General features: G+C 45.8%; 1 protein-coding gene across 4 annotated transcripts in view; it reads left to right on the plus strand.

The window, feature by feature from the left end:
* Positions 1-801: 801 nt before the first annotated feature.
* MED12L (mediator complex subunit 12L) overlaps positions 802-22,169 on the plus strand; it is a 338,115-nt gene continuing 316,747 nt past the window's right edge. For all 4 annotated transcript variants that reach the window (XM_032173854.2, XM_058427086.1, XM_058427087.1 and 1 more), the window contains exons 1-2: positions 802-992; positions 1,853-2,076. In XM_032173854.2, coding sequence (XP_032029745.1) covers positions 1,978-2,076 — 99 coding nt within the window. In that variant the 5' untranslated portion in view covers positions 802-992; positions 1,853-1,977. The remainder of the gene's footprint in view (positions 993-1,852; positions 2,077-22,169) is intronic.

Here is a 22,169-nt window from a genome sequence, read left to right on the forward strand (position 1 = left end):
ATTTGGCAAGGGCAGGTTAGGAACCCAGTCCCTCCAAGTCCAACTCAGGGAGAATAGGTCAGAAACTTAGAAACAGTGGTGGGTTCAAATTCCGACTAGATTCGTGGCTTTCGGCAAGTCAGTGGTCCTCTCTGAGTTGGCTCAATTTCTCCATCCATAAAAAGGGTAAGACCGTGGAAGGTTGTAAGGACCAGAGATTCTGACTATCAAGATCCTGGCACGTAGCGAAGGCTCCATAAATGGCAGCCATCATTCTTGGCCAAGTGCGGGCGCATTCTCCCGGGCACGCCTCCCGCGGGGTCCCTCAGGACAGGCCGAGCCCGCCTCCGCGGCTGCGGTCTCGCAGAGCTCGCGCCGGGTGGCAAAGCATCTTGGTGCCCGCGCCCCGAAGCGAGGAGCGAGGGCGGGTTGGATGACCAAAGTCTGCCCTGGAAGATCACCCCCCTGCCCCTTCCACGCTCCCGGCGCAGGTGAGGGTTTCGGCCCAGGCCACGGGGACCGCGACCTCTGGGGAGGTCGAGGCGGAGGGCGCAGCGGGGGGCCTGGAGCAGGGCTCCAGAGGGCGCTCCCTCCCTCGCCCAGGTTCACCCCAGGGCCAGCTTCGGCGCCGGGGCCCGCGGGCTGCGCGCTCTGCGGCTGCGAAAACCCGGAGAGGCGGATTGGAGCGCGCTCACCGCGCTCTCAGCCAACTCCTCCGCGGTCCGGCCGCCGAGCTGGGCATGCTCAGTGCGGACGCCGCGCCGCCGTCCGCCAACTCGGAAGCTCGCGCTCCCGGGCCGTGGGGGCGAGAACGCCGGCGGCGAGCCGGCGTCGCTCGCCGCCCCCAGACAGTGGCAAACTTCGCGGCGTTCCCGGAGCTCGTCCGGGCGAGGCAGATACCGCACAAATAAAATCAAATCCAATTCCCCTATCCCAACCCGAATGATGGAGGCTGCGGCGGCCGGAGTGACCCCGCCGCCGCCAGCCCCAGCCCGCTAGCCGCGGACCAACAGGTAAAGTGTTGGGGGTTGGGGGCGGAAGGGAAGAGGAGCTGGGGCCGGGGGGAGGCGGCGGGCTGGAGGAGCCCGAGACGCCTGCGGGCTGGCTGCCCCCGTCGGCGCTCACAGCCATCGCTCCTCACCCCCTTCCCCAGCCCCTGGAGGGACTGTAAAGGGTTAAGTCGGCCCCGCGCCACCGTGAGCACGGCCCCCTCCAGCCGCCGCGACCGCCAGCAGCGCGCCTCGGCGCCTGCCCGGAGCCGCCGAGGGGACCGTAGCTGCGGATGCGCCACTGGAGCCTGGCGGGCGTCTAGGAGGCACCGGCCACTTCCCACCGGCCGCATCCCTGCGTCTCGCGGCCCCTCCAGACCTCTCTCCGCCTGCACCGGCCGGGTCCGCGCCCAGGTGGCGGGGTCTGCGGGGCGCGTGGCGGCGGGGGAAGGGTCCCTGCCGGGGAAGAGAGGCGGGGGCGGTCCGCTCCACAGCTACTTCCCGGGAGGGGAGGGCCACCCTCGCCTTGGGCGAGCACTTGAGCCACCAGCCTAGGCGCCAAGAAAAGTTTTTTTTTTTTTTTTCCAGTGCCCCACCCCCACCCCCATCCTGCGCCCAGCTGGGGTGGGTTTGGGTCCATTGGTGAAAAAAGTCACACGTTCCCATCAGCTGCTCCTCCCCCTGGGGACAAGGTGGGGGGGAGCAGAGGAGGCAGGCGCCGCGGAGGACCCTGGCCGACCTCTAGCCCCTCCGCTGTCGCCACCGGAGCTGTGCGTCCCGGGGCTCGAGCGCAGCCGAGTACTCGCCGAAGGCTGTCCCCATCAGTGCGTGTCTGCTGCCGGGCAGCGGCAGCATCCAACCTGCTTTATTCCTCCTGCCTGCAGCGCCACAGCGAGCGAGCGAGGAGGGGGAGAGAGGGAGTCTGTCTGCAAAGTGCTGCTCCCTGGTGCTCAGAGGCGGCTGCTCCAGCTCCAACTCTCATTCATTTCGCCGGTTAACATGAGAGATCATGGCCGCCTTCGGGCTTCTCAGCTATGAGCAGAGACCGCTGAAGCGCCCCAGGCTCGGGCCGCCCGACGTCTACCCACAGGACCCCAAGCAGAAGGAGGTAAGGGCGCCGGCGGCCTCCCAGGCAACCGGGGCCGCGCTCTGCAGCACTGACCCGGGGCCAAGTTGGCCCAGCGGGCATCGCCGGCGCTGCGGGGGAAGAGGTCGGGGAGGGGGATTAGAGGCGGGGGCCAGGCTGGGGGTGCTGGGCGACCCCCCGGCTGCGGAGACCGAGCGGCTGTCAGTCCCTGCGCTCCACTGGGGCGCTCGCTCTCCGTGTGCCGGTCGCTTTCCCGTTGCCGGGCCTTGCACGGCGCCGCCGGGCGCTTCTCGGGCTTCTTCCCTGCCGAAACCCTGCTCGCTCTCACCCGCTTCTGCTTGCTTTATTTTTCTTCTTGCCGCTTCGGTAAATCGTCGTAAACTTTTTGAAAAATGTTGGAATGCAGTGCATCCTACACTGAGGTCTTGCGTTTTGCGTTTGCTGGCCAGGGACGAAGGTCGGGGGTAGCTTTTCAAATTTTCCCGTTTGGAATGGAAGTCGTTTTTATCGAAGTGATAAATATTTAGCTCTCTGAATATACCTCTGTAACCCTTCTGCCCTTTAAAAATTAAAATTAAGGAGAAACACTGATTATCGTCTCTAGAGGCAATGGGCTTAATTGCTAGAGGCTGTTTTGTATATGTAAAAGCAGGCGAGTTACCTTGGGAGGGAATAGTTCCCAGGATTGCTTATTTCTTTGAATGAGATTAATTAGAGACACCTTGACTCTGGCACCAGCTACACAAGCTTCAATGGCTAGGATAACCATGGCATTTTGTGGCTGTGTATCTGTTTGTCAGGAGTTAACAAGTAATTATGTAACAAGTCTCTAGTTATAATGATCACCTTTGGCTACACCATTTGCCCAGGGACTTGCCTCTTTTTTTTTTTTTTTTTGATCACCTGCTACCCAGCAGTGCTTTCTGAGTTTGCCAGCTGCAGTCCACCCATCTTCTGTTCAGCTAAACACGAACTGACCACATTTCAAAACTTAACCTTGCTGAGAATCTAAAAACCCTCCATTAAAAGTTCGTGGGCCCACTGATAGCACAGAAAGGGCCTTGTAAACCAGGCAAGGAGGGGTCGTTAAGACTTTCCTTTTGATAAACGTATCTTTCATTAGGAGAGTAAGTGCTTGTTCTGGCTAAACTGTCTTGCTTATAAAGTGTCTGAGAAGTAAGGAACAGCAACTCCTTTTAGAGGTTTAGCACACTAAATATGCTCTAGCATCAATGAAAGCTGAGAAGGTTTTACAGGTGGTTTCCAGCACCAGCTTTACAGGATGGTAGAGGTTTGAGAAGATTTCCCAGATTTTTTTCCCTACCCGTTACCCAACTTAGAATGAAGTTAATGGTTAAGGACTGGAAATAATAGAGAAGCTGAGGATCAAGTGTACAGTTAATAGCTTAAAAATTATTGGGGGGAAATTCTTAAAGTTTTGATAGGGACAGGGACATTTCGTTGGTTGAACTTTATCATCTTGTAATTAATGTCTTACTGTGTCTTTCCAGAGGGCAGCATAATTGATGGCATGATGGCTTGGGGTACTGTGTGGTCTTATTTAGCATTTGTTCTTCAGGCCAATGCTCATTTCAGGATTGGGGCCTCTGATTCTGGAAAGAGTAATTTTGGATTTCAGGGTCTCACAACATTTTATGGAGTTCTAAAACTGGAAGCGACCTTAGGGACTACTTTCTATAACTTCCCTTTGACTAAGTGAAACAGGCCTGGGAAAGCTTGACTCGTTTAACCAAAGTGTATAGGTGAATAAGCAGAGGAGTTGTACCACCAAACCAGTATTTATGTCAAAACTAATACTGCTTTGAGGATGATTTATGCTAAATTATCTTCTGATGTTATCCCCTTTCCCCCAAGGCAGCCAGAGTTATGTGTGGCTGTAGCCAAATTTGGGTACAATATGGAACAGGTGCTTGGCTGTTATTGGGTGGTTGGTAAGTAGAGTTTCCTAAGCTTTAGTTATTTATGTCCTACCTCCCTCAAGATTTCTACCCTACCCCTGTACCACCTGTACTTTTATTCTGAAGTTTTCTTTAAACTAATTTTTAAGAAACTTTGTGTTTCCTGGGCAGTACTACACGTGGAGTCATGGATTTATTGAAATATATATATATAAAATTTATATCAAATCATGTTTACATACTATTTTTAATCTATTTGATATTACATGCACACACGTATATGATTATACATAATAAAATGAGACCATTACTATTAACACTTTAAAAGTTCATCTGTGTATCGAAAACAACAGTTGTGTTTCATTGGAGATATGTGTGGTGGAAAATGCTGATTTAATGGAGGAAGTTTGGGCTTCCAAGTTGGGCCGACCTGGATTTAGCTTTTTTTTTTTTTGCAATTGTGTGGCCTTGGGCAAGTTGCATAGCCTCTCATTTGTAGATTAGTTTGATTGTGCGCTTCAGAAAAAATTTCAGACCAACATTTGTGTGAGAAAAACCCTCCTCCTGGTAGAAGTTATTCTTGTCATCATAAATGTAATTTTTATTGTTGTTGTTAACCAGTGGTAATATATTTCAGAAAAGGGCTCCCAGCAGATAGGGTGGAACCTTTGAACGAAGACCCATGTGGAGAAGTATGGGGGTGGGGGGCGGAATATGGAAGCTTTAACCTGCTTGATGGCTTGGTTATATTTATTTGAGAGCTTGCTGTGCATCAGCATCCTATAGGACTTCATTATATATTGTGTTATAATACTTTGCTTCCTGCAAACAGACTGTCCTCAAGCATTTAAAGCAGGGAATCAGAAAACTGGCAGTCATCCTTGAGACCTCCTCCTTGCTTATACCCCATTCATCCATCAGCGTCTCTGCATCCATGCGCACATCCTGTTCAGTTCCAAAATATATTTCCAATCCACCAGATGCTCCCCAGTTTCACCAGTATGCTTGGTCTCCCTTCTGGCTTCAGGGTGACTTCTCTGCCCCAGGGCTCCTGCATATTCTGTTCTGGTCTTTCTGCCTGGACACCTGTCTAGCCACTCCCTCACACTCAGCATTCCACTCAGCTCTTCTCACCTTAGCCTGTGGTTAGAAAGGTAGGCTCTGGAGCCAGTCTGCTTGGGTTGGGACCCTGGCTGTCCTGTTTACGTGCCCCTATTCTCCCTATACTTCATTTTCCTTCCATATAGAGTGAGAGTGATAATACTACTTAACCCATAGGGCTGTTGGAAGATTACCTGGATAATATATGTAAAAAGCACTTAGAACAGAATCTGTCATAGATTCAGCCCCTATATGTTTGCTGTCATGAACTACTGTCATGCCTGCCCCTTCATCATTCAAGTCTCAGGCTTTTCTGAGATATCATTTACAATTATATACTTATTTGCATCTTGCCATCTCTCCCTAATAGGTCAGTTTCATGAGGGCATAGATGAGATCTGTTTTGGTATGGCAGAAGTAACTGGCACCTGCACAGTTAGTTCCTAGAAGGCTGAAGGCACAAATATTTATTGGAACATGAATAAATGTGGGATGAATAAGTTAAAAAGGGAAATCTGGTGACTGAGGGGTGTTGGGGAAAGTCAAGGTTAAAGCTGAATCTATCTGCTTTGGAGCCTAGGTTAAGGCTGAAACTAAAATAAAGCTCCAGAAGTAAGAAGGAAGAGGAGGTTTACTCTGGGACAAAAGAGACTGAAACAGGGCCAGGCGTGGTGGTTCATGCCTGTAATCCCAGTACTTTGGGAGGCTGAGGCGGGTGGATCACCTGAGGTCAGGAGTTCGAGACCAGCCTGAACAACATGGTGAAACCCCGTCTCTACTAAAAAAAAAATTAGTTGGGCATGGTGGTGGGCGCCTGTAATCCCAGCTGCTTCGGAGGCTGAGGCAGGAGAATCGCTTGAACCTGGGAGACAGAGGTTGCAGTGAGCCGAGACTGTGCCATTGCACTCCAGCCTGGGGGACAGAGCAAGACTGCGTCTCAAAAACAAAACAAGACAACAACAACAAAAACAAAAAACAAAAAAAGAGGCGGAAACATTTGAAGAGTAAATATGTGCAGAAAATCAAATTCGTTAGAAAAATGGGTTGGGGCAGTAATGAGATTTCCGGGAATCAGGAGCTGTAGAGCCCCACCAGCAGGGACCTACAGGAAGAATGGCCTGGTGTGCAGTGCAGGGGCTGCCCGAAGATATACACAGCATGACTTCGGAGAGCTGGTGGTGATGGTGGTGTCTGCATGCGGATATCCCAGAGTGGTGGTTCTTCAACCTCAGAGGACATTCAGATTACCCTGAGGGCTGGTTAAAACAGATTGCTGAGTCTCTAAGATTCAGTAGGTCTGAGGTCAGGCCTCAGAAATTGCACTGGTGACAAGATCCCAGTTGATCTGATGGTGCTGGTCTAGGGCCCCACTTCGAGAACCCTGACCTAAAGGGAAGACATCCAGTTCTGCAGGGGCTAGAGCATTCTGCTTGATACAAGCAGGGCTGGATTAGACTTCTGTGTATGGCTGAAGTCGCAGTAGTTTTGTTTAACAGCCAACTCAGCCAAGATTTGGTGTTCTTGTCCCAGAATTTGTGCCCTCTCTTAGTTCAGATCTAAGGGAATGGACCAGGAAGTCTCAGTCCCCCTCCAGTGGCTTTTTCCATTACACTTGAAATAAAATGCAAACCCTTTACCTTGGCCTTCAAGGCCCTACCATTGTGGCCCTTGTTCACCTCTACAGTCATTGCCTGCAGCCAAACAGTCTGGCTTTGAGTTCTGGCTACCCCACTTACTGCCTGTTTGACTCAGCTTCCTCAACCATGGAATGAGGTTTGTATTTCTTCCAACTTCATAGGGTTGCTGGGAAGAGAAAATGAGCTAGTGCATGCAAAGTGTGTAGAATCGTGCCTGTCACACAGGCAGCACTCAACACAGGTCAGCCACTATTAGCTGATCCCTTATTAAAGGATGCTGGGGGTCTCCTGTTGTACTTACCATAACAGCCACAAGATCCTGCCTTTCAAGATCTGGGCTTTGAGTCACCCCTTCCAACTTGCTGTGTGGTGGGACCACAGGCTGCCTCTCTACTTCCAACAGGCCTAGCTTCCTTGTGTATAGGTTCCTGTCCCTTGCTCCCTGCAGCAGTTTTGTTTCCTGTCATTTGGTTCTTAGCTCAGAAACTCCCGCACAGGGAGGCCTTCCTTGCAGCCTGTCTTCCCTCATCCTTGCGAGTTCATTTCCCTGCGTTAATATGTTTTGTAGCGCTTGTCACTGTCTGAAGTGCAATTATTAGGATGCTATTCTCTCCATGGCCTGCCTTCCGGCTGGAATGTAAGCTGCATGAGAGCAGAGGCTTGTCTGTGGTGTTCACATCTGTGAACAGCCTAGTGCCTGGGAGTAGACCAGGTGCTCAGTAAATACTTCATGAAGAAATTAATAAATGCAGAAGAACTATTAGTGAGCAATTGTGAGTATTTATAACATTTAACTGTCTCAATGCTTGGTTTATTTTGGTAACTCCTGTTAGTTTTCTTGTTAGCATCGAAAACTCTTAAACACATAAATGCCTGATTTAGAGGCAGCTGGGGAAGTGGAGTGTGGGAGGTAGAAAGTTTGTTTCTTCAAAAGGGGAGGATGTTGATAAAGTTTTCTGGGAAGAAAGGACAGGTTGACCAGTTGACTTGGGGGACCAAAAGAGGAGGCAAGGGAGATATTTGATTTCAGACAGCTCCTCACCTGAGACTAATTGGCTGGCCCCAAGGCGCTGCTGCAGACCTCCCAGAATCCCAGTGTTCAGGGAGGGACTGATGTTTGTGTTTAACTCATGCCTCAGGTGACTCTTAGGAGAGGAGCAGTGTAGGAAGCACTGGTTGGGAGGTCCTGCTGTTTTCAGCTTCTCACAGTTTGCTACCCAAACTCTATGGCCAGGGAGGAGGAACTCAGCTGGTTGTCATTTTTCAGGGTCTGCCAGCCTCTGCAGCCGAATGTGAAAGATGCTTGTTAAAAATGGACATATATACTTTGGGAGACCAAGGCTGGAGGATCGCTTGAAACTAGAAATTTGAGGGCAGCCTGGGCAACATAGTGAGACCCCTCATCTCTACAAAAAATTCAGAAAGCCAGGTTTGGTGGTGCACACCTGTGGTCCCAACTACTAGGGAGGTCAAGGTGAGAGGATCACTTGAGCCCCGGAGGTCAAGGCTGCAGTGAGCTGTGATCTTGCCATTGCACTCCAGCTTGGGCTACAGAGTGATACCCTGTCTCTTAAAAAATGCAGATAAAGTGGCCCACCTCTACCCCAGACATGCTGAGTCACAATTCGGGGAAGGAAGCTCAGAAATTTGCATTTTAAACAAGCTTTCTAGGTGATTCCGAAACATGTCAAGCTTGAAAACCTTTGCTTTAGTTTGCTGTCCTTATCTGTAGAGAGCATTGTGACCTGGGCTCCCCCTTATTCCTACCTGCTGCCCTTGATTTGAGGTATTAGAATCTTTTGGATAATAAATGCTACTCGAAGTATAGTACCTTTTGGTACTAAACAGTGCAAATGAGTTTAGTTACTTTCCTCCTTGAAGTTCTAATAACCGTGGTTCCCAGCATAGGCTTGTTTTCTGTTGCTGTACACAGTTTATAGTAGAGGGGAGTTTTATGCCTTCGTTTTGAAATAGCTATATCTCCTTTCTGCATGCACTTGGCTAAACTGGGGTATAAGCGAGCAGGTCTTGCCTTGTTCCATGAAGCCATTCTTTGAACTTGTCACGGTTGTGGGATTTTCTTTGACTGTGTCTCTGGGTTCTCAGTTTTGCTCTTTGGGGACCCCTGTAAGGCTGTCAGGGGTACAACCACTCTCCTTTAGCCTGTCAGATATTTCCCTTGGACTAGCACCTGAAGAGATGAAATGTGATCCTTTAGGAGGTTGGAGGATCACACAATGAGATCTGGAAAGTAAACTGCACTGGGTGAGCATGAGGTAGGAGAGGATGAGGATGCACAGAGTTGAAAGATTCTAGCAGAACCAGTTAATAGTGCCACCCGCAGGTGTGTGCACGTGTATGTGTGCACATGCATATATGCACCAGTGTGTAAAGACAAGGCTCCTCGTTAGTGTAGTAGTGAGTTAAAGAAAAAAGAAAACCAGAAGTAGAAGCATAGAGTAAGTGAAACTTGCAAACTACAAGAATTGTGATGTATTTCTTCTGAAGCTGTTCTCCGATGAGGTTCTGGGAATACCATTCTCAGGGCTTCTAGACTAGGCAGGAATTTGAGAAGTTGGAAGGATCCACAAGAATGAACATGATGAAAGATGTTAAAATGTCAAGTCTCTTGAGCAGTGAAGGAAGGGGTGATTGACTTAGCTTGGAGAAAAGCTGACTTCAGAATCTGAGAAAAACCAGGTGGGGGGAAGAAATCCAAGGGAAATGTAGAGGGGACCGTCTTACCTATATTCCTCCCCAAAAAGGGAGCGTGGAAACACTTGGACTTTTAATTACCTTTAGATAATTTCTAAAGCTGGGTGACAGTGACAAGGGAGTTCATGATACAGTTCTCTTTCTGTTAGAAAATGTGTATGTATATGTAAAGAACAATGTCATTAAGTTATACAGTAGCTTAATTTTGACTTAAAAATATATATACACAATCTAGAAGGATTACCACTCACATGCAACCAGTTATCTCTGGGGGATAAGATTAAGGATAATTTTTATTTTCTTCTTTGTACTAATTTGTATTCTAAGCTGTAACAATAGATATGTACTACTTTTGTCATTGGAGGAAGTACGTTAAAGAATAATTATTAAATAACCTTGACTGATTTAGAGAAGTGGGTTTCTGTTAGATCCAAGCCAACCTAGAGCCCCTTTAGGTGGTGCCTAGGTAGAGGGATCTCATAGAGTATAGAAAGAGCATTTATATACCTGTGATCTGCCAAAAGCTGGATAGGGCTGGAGTTAGGACTGTTAGGTGATCATTCCAGCTCTGCAACTTGAACTGTGTAATATTGGGCAATTTGGCCATTTTCCTCACCTATAAGTTGCAGAGAATAATATCTGATATATAGAGCATTTTAAATGTGAAGCAGCATTGTAAACTTAACTTTTTAATCAAATGTAAGGTATAAATTCAGTGACCTGGAGGGGCAGGTTTATACCAGCTGATTGTTAAAATTTTAGGAATTTCATGAAATGGTTGATACCATGTTGGTAGCTTGAAATTGGCCATACAATTCAATAGTAGTAGTATTTACACCAAGGAAATTGGCAAATACTACAAATGAGAACTTAATTTCATTTTTTTTTCTTTTAAATTAGAGACGTAGTCTTGCTCTGTCACCCAGGCTGGAGTGCAGTGGCACCATCTCGGCTCACTGCAACCTCTGCTTCCCAGTTTCAAGCTATTCTCCTGCCTCACCCTCCCGAGTAACTGGGATTACAAGCACACGCCACCATGCCCAGCTAATTTTTGTATTTTTAGTCAAGATGGACTTTTGCCATGTTGGCCAAGTTGGTCTTGAACTCCTGACCTCAGGTGAGCCACTGTGCCTGGCTGACTTTCTTTCATTCTAAGCTGGTTAACATTTACCTGCATACCACCGGGTGTAGTTATAGATGGCAGACACTTTGTTGGCTACTTCACTATCATTATTATCCTGCTTTTCCCTTGCCTGCTTCTCACCAAAAACTTTTTTTTTCTTTTTTTTAAAGCCAGATCCTAGCAGGGCTCAGTGGTGCATGCCTGTAATCCCAGCTACTCTGGGGACTGAGGTGGGAGAATCACTTGAGCCTAGGAGTTCAATAGTAGCCTGGGCAACATAGTGAGAGCCGATCTCAAAAGAAAGCCAGATTATCACTTTTCTAGTTCCCTTGCATGTTGAGATAAGCATATATCTAGACTCCTGGAAAATATTTGTTTCTTGTCTGATAAAAGTACAGGCACAGGAGGAGAATGGCATCTCCTGATGACCTGAAGACTCCTTAGTTTTCTGTCTTTGGAAAGGTAATAAAAGAACATGATAGCTGGAGCTGGGGCAACCATCTTATGGCCTTGTGGCAACAAGCCTATGGAGAAAAGACAACGTGAGGTGTCAGTTGAGTGGCTTTATGAAATTGCTAGCTGCTAAACTGACCTTGGGACAACTTCTCCTTGGACTTCTTGTTAAGTAAACAATGCATAGCTATCCTCATGGTTTAAGCCACAGTTGGACCATATGTCAATTTCTTGTAGCCATGTAATGTTGTCAAGATACTTTCTGTTTATATTTTGGTATCCTTGAATAATTGCAGCATGAGGGCCACCCCCCCCCCCGCCCCCCACGCCCACTCCCTTTTTTTTCCTCAGGGATTACACATTCCAGGAACTCTCCTGCTCTTTGGCTTCATGAGGAATATATGGCAAGAGACAAAGAGCAGTGGCATCTTGTCCATTAGGCAGTGCATTCTGACCTGGTCCTATCAGAAATGGAGGGGGAGCTGAATAGCGGCCTCCTTTATTTATTTCTGTTTCTGGCAGAAAGCATTTTGGTGGGAAGGGAGGAAGAACCCTGTTCTGTTTTGCTTAGAGAGGGAGATTCTGTAGGTCTGCTATTTTTGGGGGGAAGCCATGCATGTTTATAGCTAGAAGGGAACTTTGAGGTGGATTGTTCTAACTGTCTCATTCAGTACAAAAGGAAATTGAGTCCCAGGCAGGTTAAAGTGGCTTGTCAAAGCAGATCTGGGCCAAGCACTTGTGTGCCCTGATTTGTTCTTGCAACTTTACTTGGCCTGTCTGTAAACAGCCTCCCCTTCTGGTAAACACCCTCACGTTGCCCTGGAAATGAGAATCACTCTGCAATTTAGGGCACCCGGTGCCTCTGTGAGAGCTGGGAACTCTTCAGCTCACCACTTGATCCTCTCAGAGCTCGCCAGATCTTGTGTGGTGTTTCCTGGGTGGGGGGGGGGGGGGGGGGGGGTGGAAGAATACTAAAGAAACCCCTTCCTTTTTGTCATTGTGTTTTTTGATGGAAGGTTCCCAGACCTATCTGCAGCTTCTGGGGATAGCTCTGGCGTTGGCATTTGTGGGCTGGAGGTCATTTCTATCTAGTTTCACCTTCTTGGTTGAGATACCCCCTTATTTATGGGCAGCTCTCTTGAGAGAGATGCACACAAGCGGTACCAGTTGCCCAGTTCCTGGAAGCAATACGTACATGACATTCTATATAAATGGATCTTTCTTAGTTGTACAATGCTGTTACCCTGAGAAGAGGAGAAAAATATTAGCCATTGGATTTTTATTTTCCATGTTTTGCACAAAATCTTACTATAACATATGCATGCCAAACAAATTCAGTCATTCAAAAAATGACTGAGCACCTTGTAGGCTCTTTGCCAGCTATGGTGCTATGAGGACAGGGCCACAGACTTGTATTTCCTACTGTGTCACTGACTTCCAACACAGTGCCTGGCCTACACCTAGAACTCAAAACTTTCTTTTATGAATGCATATGAGAATCCACAAATGCTAAGAGCATTAGATACAGTCCTGGTGCCCCAGGCCTTCAGTCTAGAGCAGTGGATTTCAACTGGCGAGGGGCGACAGTGCGTTTTCTTTCTCTCTCCTCAGGATGTTGGCAGTGTCTGGAGACATTTTGGGTTGCCACAACTGGGTGTGTGTCTTGGTACTTGCATATAGTGTGTAGAAGCCAGGGATGCTGCTAATGTTCACCAATGCACCAAACAACCCCCTACACCAAAGACTTAATTGGCCGCTGCTGTCAGTAGTTCCAGGGTTGAGAAACTGTCGTCTAGAGGGAGTGATGGACCTGTAAATGAGGAGCACAATGTTTCAGATATTCTTTAAGAGGAAGGTACAAAGTGCTGTGGATAGAGAAAGAGATTTTTGAATCTGGAACTTGGAGGGTGTGTAGGAGTGGATGGGGTTGAGGACAGGGAAGAAGATTAATTCCAGGACGAAGGAGCAGCACATGCAAAGGGTCGCAGGACAAAATGATGTGGGTATGCCTTGGGCTGTGGGCCTGCCGCATGGTGCGGGGCATTCAGGGGAGAGCTGGGTTGGTGTGGGAAAGAAAGGTGGGACACAGTCATGGGGATCTTTGTGGAGGCTTTTGGATATTATGGTGGAGGAAGCCAGCCACCGTTCAAGGGTGATAAGGGAATGAGATTTAAGATGATTGAAGGTTGCAGTTTCAAGGGACAGTGCCTCTGAGGGTCATATTGAGGCAGAAGGATTGCCTAGCTAGGTGGTCCCTGACATTCAGAACTGGAAGTGGGTGATTGGCTTCCTGCGGCTGCCATAACAAATGACTACAAACTGGGTGGCTTAAACCAACATTCACTCATTCCCTCACAGTTCTAGAGGCCAGAAATCTGAAATCTGGGTGTTGGCAGGGCCACATTCCCTCTGAAGGCTCTAGGAGGAGACTCCTTCCTTGCCTCCTTCAGCCTGTGGTGGCTCCAGGTGTTCGTGGGCTTCTTTGACTTGTGTCCACACATCACTAATTTTTGCCTCCATCTTTACATGGTCTTCTCCACTTTACATGGTCTTCCTCTGGGTGTCTCTTATAAGGACACTTGTCATTGGATTTAGGGCCCACCCAGATAATCTATGATGATCTCATCCTTAATTACATCTGCAAGGACCCTTTTCCAAATGAGGTCACGTTAACAGGTTGTGGGATTTGACGTGAATAGCTTTTAGGGGAGTGTTTTTTGGTCTGTGGGATTGGGAAGCTCAGGAAGAAAGGAGGGGTGTATTAGCCCATTTTCACACTGCTGATAAAAAGACATACCTGAAACTGGGTAATTTATAAAGAAAAAGAGGTTTAATGGACTCACAGTTCCATGTGGCTGGGGAGGCCTCACAATCATGGTGGAAGGTGAAAGACATGTCTTACGTGGTGGCAGGCAAGAGAGAATGAGAGCCAAGTGAAAGGGAAAACCCCTTATAAAACCATCAGCTCTCATGAGACTTACTACCAAGAGAAAGATATGGGGGAAACTGCACCCATGATTCATTTATCTCCCACCAGGTCCCTCCCATAACAGGTGGGGATTATGGGAACTACAATTCAAGATGAGATTTGGGTGGGGAAACAGCCAAATCATATCAAGGGGTGAATTTATGAGAAATGTTATTTGGATGGCAGAATCAATAAGGTGGATATGTGAAGTAAGAGGAAGGAGCACAAGAATTTACCAACACTTAGCTTAAGCCAGTGGTTTCCAAACTTTCTGCTCTTGGGAGTCTTAAACATTGAGGATCTATTAAGCTTTTATTTATGTAGGTTACATCTCTCAATAATTACTGTGTTAGAAATTAAAACTGAGAAATTTAAATATACATTAAAAAATTATAGTCAACCAATTTCATGTTAAACTGTTTTTTAATGGAAAATAACTTTTCCCCCAAACAAAAAATAGTGAAAAAAGAGTAGTATTATTTTACGTTTTTGCTATCTCTTTAATGTCTAGACTTTTGTATTTAGTTCTGCATTCAATCTGTTTTGAGACATTGTTTGGGTTGAAGAGCATGCAGAAAATCTGGCCTTTCACAGACAAATAGTTAAAATGTTCTCGAGAGCTCCAGAGATATTGGACTTGGAAAACTACTTGTTTAGACTGTTGGGTAGGTAGATCAATGGTGGTCCATAAACTAACATGCCATAGGGAACGAAGTAATTTAACTGTTTTCCAAGGATGGGGTGGGTGAGGGAGGGGAGGAGAGAATGAGTTCATTTCTGAATGCTTCCAATGTGATGTATTCATAAATAATTGAAGTCATGGGTGTGATTACCTGTTGAGAGTGTGCAAAGAGATGGAGGATCTGGATGACCTGGAGAGATGGAACTTTCTAGGGATAGACTTCCTGGACTCTGTCAGGGGATCTCTGAGGAGGGCAGTTGATAGGGATTTATGGGTGCAGATGCTAAGTGACCCAAAGAGACAGTTAACATCGGCGAGACTCCAGCTCCATTTGCCTCCTCTTAGTTTTCCTTTATCAGTCTGAGCAAGGCTGAACTGGCCCTGAGGCAGGGGATTGAGGATCCAAGGGAAGTGATAGCTTTGACCTTGTTATAAATCTCTTCTTCTTAGAAAGGAGGGGAGACAGAATTGACACAGGGCTCCCCACTTACCTTGAATTTTCTACAGGCATTTCCAGAGTCAGCTGGAATGTGCCAAGATTTCCCTCAGTAAGAATAACTCAGCCTTCAACCCACATCCAGCGTGCTGCAGATCAGCTGTGCAACTGCCTCCTTGTTGTCAATTAAAATTTGGTAGAATTTGCCGCTTTCCTTTTCCAGCCATTTCATTCATGGATAATCTAATGAGGTTGTTGAGATTTGGACTATTTAAGGCATTGGCAGGAATGAAGAACTAATAAAAATGTATTTTGTTTGAAGTGTTGTTGGAATTTTTTGTTAAGGTGCTAGTTTACCTAAAGGTATGGAGGATCTATCAAAACTGTGGCCGAGGCAGTGCTGAATAATTTATCATTCTCCTGTGTTCTGCAAAGAAGGTTAATATTGACATTGCTTAGGTTCTTCTTAATCTTCTTTTTAAATAAAGCTTCACACAGTGCTGTTATTTGACAGTATGGAAAATATTTTTGGGGTCAGAGTTGTTTTTACTCTGGTCAGTTTCAGACTAAATGTAAACTCCCTCTTGAAAAAGAATCTTTATGAATTGGAGACACTATTTACATTTCTACTACTCACTTGAATCTGCTTTTTAAGTTATTAACTAATTGAAATGTTTTTGAAATTATATTTTCATTTACTTAGTACTTGATATGTGTCTTCCACTGTGTTAGGTGATATGGGGGTGTAGAAAAGAAATAGAAGCCTCCTATCTGTCTCCTCTGGAAATGTGCTTCTCAAAATAACTGTGGTGAAGGATCAGTTTTTAGAAAAATTAATTTTCAATCTGTTGTAGACTAATATAAAAATGAATTACCAGGAAAATGAAATGCTGCTTGAATGTAGTGGTAATGTCAAATTGCTGTAAAAGTTTTCAAATACTCTCAGTTTTTGCACATTTTATGTTGAGGACCAGTGACAGTATCAGACCACACTCAGGGTGGTAGCAATGCTCTAGAAGTTAATGTCAGTTTACCTACCCACATAAAACAATTTTTAAAATGACTAATTCATTAGTTTTATTTATTTATTTGAAAATTGAAGAATAGCATTCCGTAGAGTGTACAAAGTGCCACATCACATTATAATAGCCACTATTTATTGTGTTGGTTGTTCTGAGTGCTTTAGGTGTTTGGTTTTATGCCAGCCTCACGGTACCTGTGAGGTGGGTATTACTATCTCTTGCTTAGAAATGAAGAAACTGAGGCACAGAGAGGTACTTAACTTGCCCAGGGTCATTGAGTGGCATAGTGATGGAGTTGGACTCCCTGAGCCCATGCTGTAAACATTCTGCTCTATTTATATAGTGAGTCTAAGAATGCTGCGTGAGTTCAGAAAAGAGAGGGCTGGACACATGGAGGATACACTGGCTGATGTAGGGTCTTGAGAAAGGCAGGACCAGAATGGGTGGGACATGCTGTACCCTTTCATAAGAAAAAGCTGGAAAGGAGGAGGAGGGGGGCAGTTTTTCCTGCAGATCAGGCCTGGTGGAGCGTCTGCTGGAGCCCCAGCAGGTTGAGGGGTGGGGGATGGTGGTGAGCTCACGTGGTTCTGCTGTTAGATTTATCTCGCTAGCTCATGCCTAATAAATCCAGTGTGGGAGAGAGTGGAGTCGGGGAGGCTGGGAGAGAGACGACTGTAGTAACCAAAGCGTGAAGTAAAAAGAGCCCGACTGATCAGGGCTTTAAATAGGACTGGAGAAGAATTGGCAGTTGGTGACAGATTGGCCAAGGGAAAGGAAGAGAGGATAATAGACAACGCTCATATTTCTTGGAACACTGTTCAGCTAGGATAGTAGGTCCTGTTGCTCGAGGACCTCAGAGTGACACAGTTTTGTACTCAGTCTTCAGTGATGGGACAGGCATTTGAATTCCTGTGGTGCTGAATTGGAATGAATACTCAGACTCCCACCCACCCTGTGACTTCTAACTGGCATTAGCTGGTTTACTTGAAGGTCTTATTATTAAAAGGGCCCTTGTAGCTTTGGTTTATACTGGTTGTCCTGTGCTTTAAATCCCCCTTTAACGCCTGTTATTGACCTCCTTGTGGGCTGCTTGGGTGATAGTTAATCACCAGATTTGCTTGGAAGGTTTCCTAAGCTTGATGGAGGATGAGCAAGCCCCCTGAAAATAAAAAGGGTGGAGGCTGAGAAGTGCTAACAGAGGTTAACTGTTTAGACTAGTTTTTCTGAGGTTTACCAGGGGAAATTTGTTTCCTTGACTCAAAATTATACGTTTAGCTCCTCTGTTTCTGAATAATTGGCCTAAAAGTAATGAACAAAATTGCCACCACCAACAGCAAAAAAGAGACATTTCCATTCTCTTTCCTCTCTTTTCCAAGCAAGAAGAAGAAGGATGTTCTGCAGTGAACCATGTTCACTGCAACCTCTACCTTCTGGGCTCAAGCAGTCCTTCCACCTTTGCCTCCTAAGTAGCTGGGACCATGCCTGGCTAATTTTTATTTATGTTGTTTTTTGTAGAGACAAGGTCTCACTATGTTGCCCAGGCTGGTCTTGAATTCCTGGACAATCAAGCGATCGTCTCGCCTGGGCCTCGCAAAGTGTTGGGGTTATAGATGTGAAGCACTGCACCCAGTCTTGTTATTTTTCATGAATTTGCAATACATTTGTTGGGGAATCATTCTTATTGTCTCCCACAACATGGCTTCCTGCAGATGTGTGCTGAGCATGGGGTGAGAGATGGAATTGAGGTGGGAAAGAAGGATAAAAGAAAGGAGCTACATAATGGCTAGGTGTAAGTCAATTAACTGGACTTCAGAGGACAGAAACCATGGCTTATGTTTGTGTTCTCTGCCTTCAGATCACCTAGCACACTAGCTTGTTAAGTACTCTGTGAAAAATGATTTAAAGGAAAAATTTCTTATGTAAGGTTGCAATGCAAGAACTATATGGCATACCTCAGCAATAAGGGATCTAAAGAGAAAACTATGTTTTGAGGCTGCCTTAAATATAATTCTGAGCAGAATAAACTAGCAAATACCTTAAGTCTTCTTTCTTGCTTTATGAATATGTAAATCTAAAAGTTCAAGTATTTTTCTCCTGCAGTTTCCTAGATTTTTTTCTGAGAGCCACAACCAGGTGTTTGATATCAGAGGGTGATGTGCATTTGAATGTGATTTGAATATGAATTAATTAATGGGATACAATTATTTAGATAAGAGTGGAGTAAATGCTAAGTATATTTAGATATAATTGGAATCAGAGGCTCTCTCCTACTTTTAAATGAGGGAGGAGGAACTGCCTGTCTCACTAGGACACTTCTGGGTAGGATGAAGGAGGTTGTCATGGGAAATTGGCACTTCTGAGAGCTGTGTGTTCAACACTTCATTCATGGTGGACATTTCCATCCAAATTGAATTTACTGAGTAGTCAGTCATGTGCTCAGTTTGGACCATATGTGCTGGTCATACAAAAGATCATAATTATAATGATGGTGATACCATTTTTAAAGTACTTAGTGTGCGTGCCAGTTACTGTGTGGATTGTATCACAACTGATTTCCACTTACCCTTTACAGTAGACATGTGAGGTAGGTGGGGTGATCTACATTTCGCAGAAGAGAAAGGGATATGGGATTCCAGTTTAAGTTTGTTGGAATCACACTGTGCTCTCCTCAAAGATTTCACTGTCTTGGAGCATACATTGGACCTATTTGGGGCTTGCTTCTCATACGGCCACCTAACCATCCATTTTACTTTCACCTCTCAGCCTCAGTTTCTCACCCTATAAAATGGGACACATCCTGCCTAAGCCACGTGTCTATTATGAGGATGGTCATGAATGTGCTGTTTAAATGTGAGGGAGTGGTATTATTACCATGATTTTTTTCTTTTTGCCTGCTCTAGGTACAGATGTTAAGATAGTATTTGCTGTTTTGTGTTGAGCTCATATCCTTTTGGTTTTGTTGGTCCCCACAGTTAGTGATTGATGGCCTGCAGGTGTGATTTGGATGGGGGTGAATGCTAATAGCAGTATAGGTGACAGTGGATGTAAAGAGCTGACTTTCATATGTGGCTTTGATGCAAAGGTGGCTCTGGTGTTAGAAGGGTTGGGGCAGGAGAAGGACAAGGTGACCTTTTAGGGAAGTCCTGCCTTTCTTAAGTCAGGCCCCTACCTCTGGCCCTCTTCAGGAGGCTGGTATTAATGCTTTCTCTTGTAAATATTTTGGCTGCGATGGGGAATTCTTCCCTAGCTTCCTTTAAAAAACTTCTCAAACAGCTATTAAGTATCATGTCAAGTAGAGGAGCTCCAAGTAGAAATCAGTTCCCATTGCTGTGCAGTCAGCAGCCGAGATGTCTGCTTATCCAGAGCCTTAGTGAAGCTGCTTTTCTTGGCCATTGTAGACTCTGCAGTAACGGTCCCCGTGCTGCTGCTAAATGGCCTGGATCCTGGTTTTACGGGGCAGTCTTGCCATGGGGAATAGAGCAGAGCCTGCCCTCCCCTACCTGTATGTTTTCATTTCCTAGGGCTGCTGTAATGAAGTACCAAACACTGGATGGCTTAAAGCAATGGACATTTATTCTCTCATGGTTCTGGAGGCTGCAAGCTTGAAATCAACATATGCAGGGCCATCCTCCCTCTGAAGCCTCTAGTGCAGGACCCTTCCTTGCCTCATCCAGCTTCTGCTAGCTCCAAGTATTCCTTGGTTGTGGCAGCCTAACTCCAATCTCTGCCTCTGTCTTCACATTACTGTCTTCCCTCTGTGTCCATCCCTTCTATATGTGGACATTAGCTATGCCAGATTAGGACCCACCCTAATTCAGCATGACTGTCTTAACTTGGTCGTATCTGCAGAAACCCTATTTCCAAAGAGTGTCCTATGCAGAGGTACAGGGGTTAGGACTTTGATATATCTCTTTGAGGGACCCAATTCTACCCATCACAGTGTGGCTCCAGGGCCTCTCTCCAGATCCTGCTCTGCACATCCTCCTGAGTTGGTCTGGTACTGGCTATTGCCTTCTAGGGCCTGGGTTGGCAGGTCATCCCCTCCTGTTTTCTCAGGAGCTTCAACTTATCTGCCATGTCCCTTTCTTCCTGTTAGCTTCAATTGCTTCCTTCACCACCTTCTTCCTGGTGTGATTAAAACATGCACCAAGCTCTCACATCTTAGATCTCCTAACCTAGACCCCATTTTTGCATCTCTCCTCCTTTTTCTCCAGACTTCCAGAAGCATCCGGTGTATTCACTGTCTTCCTCACCTCCCACTTCTTCCTCTGCTCTTTCCAGTCTGGCTCTGCCCTCATCGTTCTGCTGAGACACCCCTCTCAGGTCATCCGGAATGGCCATGTTCCCTGCAGCACTTGATTCTGTTGCTCCCACCCTTTGGGAAGCAGTTTCTTCCCTCAGCTTCTGAGGTAAAACACTCCTAGTTTCCTTCTCTCCTCTGTGGCCACACCGTCTCGGTCTTTTTTGAAGGCTTATCCTCCTCTAACTGGCTATTAAATCAATACTGGATTTTTCCCAGGGTCTGTCCTAGGTCCTGGTCTTTTCTCACTTGACCTTCTCTCTAGGTGATCCCAGCCATCTCCAGGCTTCAGTCACTAGCCATATGCAGACAATTCACGACTTTAAGACTCCAGCCTAGACTTCTCTAGACCTGTATAGCTGAGTGCCTACTGGAAACATTTTCTCTGTGTGTCTGATGCCTCAAACTTACGATGTTTATACCTGAACTTGTGATCTGCTCCCCTTCCTTTGCAAAAAGCCCCCAACATGGGGGAGATGTACCATCGCAAAAGTCTAGGACATCCTTGACAACCTTGCTCTTTGTCATTCCATCCAAGAAATCAACGTAAATTCTGTTGGGTTTCCCTCCTAAATATCCCTCCATTTCTTCCTTCTCTTTACTTCCACCACCACCATCTTGGTCCAAGCTACTATTATCTGATATTCCAACTCTCATGAGAGCCTGGTAGCTGGTCCCAATCCCCTTACCCTCAGCCTCCCAGTTGGTCTGACCCTGCTCCAGTCAGTTGTCCACACTGCACTTCTATTCAGGTCGGATAATGTCACCCTCTGTTTTTTTTTTTTCTTTCTTTCTTTCTTTCTTTCTTTCTTTCTTTCTTTCTTTCTTTCTTTTTTTTTTAAGAGACAGACAGGGTCTCGCCATGTTGGGCAGGTTAATATGAAACTCCTGGTCTCAAGCAGTCCCCCTGCCTCAGCCTCCCAAAGTACTAGGATTATAGGCATGAGCCACCATGCCCGGCCTGATGTCACCTTCTTGCTTAAAACCTTTACTGTTCTTATGATAAAGACAGAAGCTCTTTACTTGGTTCACAGACCCTGCATAGTCTCTCCCCCAACCTGTACTGCTTCATTCTTATCTTTTACAGCTGCATTCCATTTCCTGCTACTGCTATGACAGCATTCTTTCTTTAATTTTCCCAACCCTGCAGACTTTATCCATGCCCATCCTCTGTCTTTCCTCTTGTTATGCACACATGCACCAATGATTGTTATGCCTTTCTGATGAATTGACCTTTTTATCATTATGACTTGTCCCTCTTTGTCTCTGATAATACTTTTTGTCTTGAAGTCTACTATATCTGATATTAATACAGCTACTTCAACTCTTTTATGTTTATTGTTTGCATGGTATATGTCTTTTTCATCCATTTACTATCAACTTATCCGTCTCTATATTTAAAGTATGTCTTTATATTTAAAGTATAGCCTGTAGTTGAGCTCTACTTTTTTACTCATTCTGACAATTCCAGTCTTCTAATTGGAGTCTTAGTCTATGAATATTTAATTAGCATTTAATATACTTATTGATATAGTTGGCTTTGGGTCTGCCATTTTACTATTTGTTTTCTGTGTCCCCAGGTTATTTTTTTTGGATTATTAGACTATTTTAAAAATAACTTTTGTTTACCAATTGCATTTTAGTTATACTTACTTGTGTTGTTTTTTGGAGTAGTTGTTCTAGGAATTGGACAATCTACACCCCACCTATTCATGATCTCCTTAGAGTTAATATTATATCATTTCATGCAAAATATCA

Source organism: Hylobates moloch, unplaced genomic scaffold, assembly GCF_009828535.3.
Source record: "Hylobates moloch isolate HMO894 unplaced genomic scaffold, HMol_V3 SCAFFOLD_13, whole genome shotgun sequence".
NCBI classification, from domain to species: domain Eukaryota; kingdom Metazoa; phylum Chordata; class Mammalia; order Primates; family Hylobatidae; genus Hylobates; species Hylobates moloch.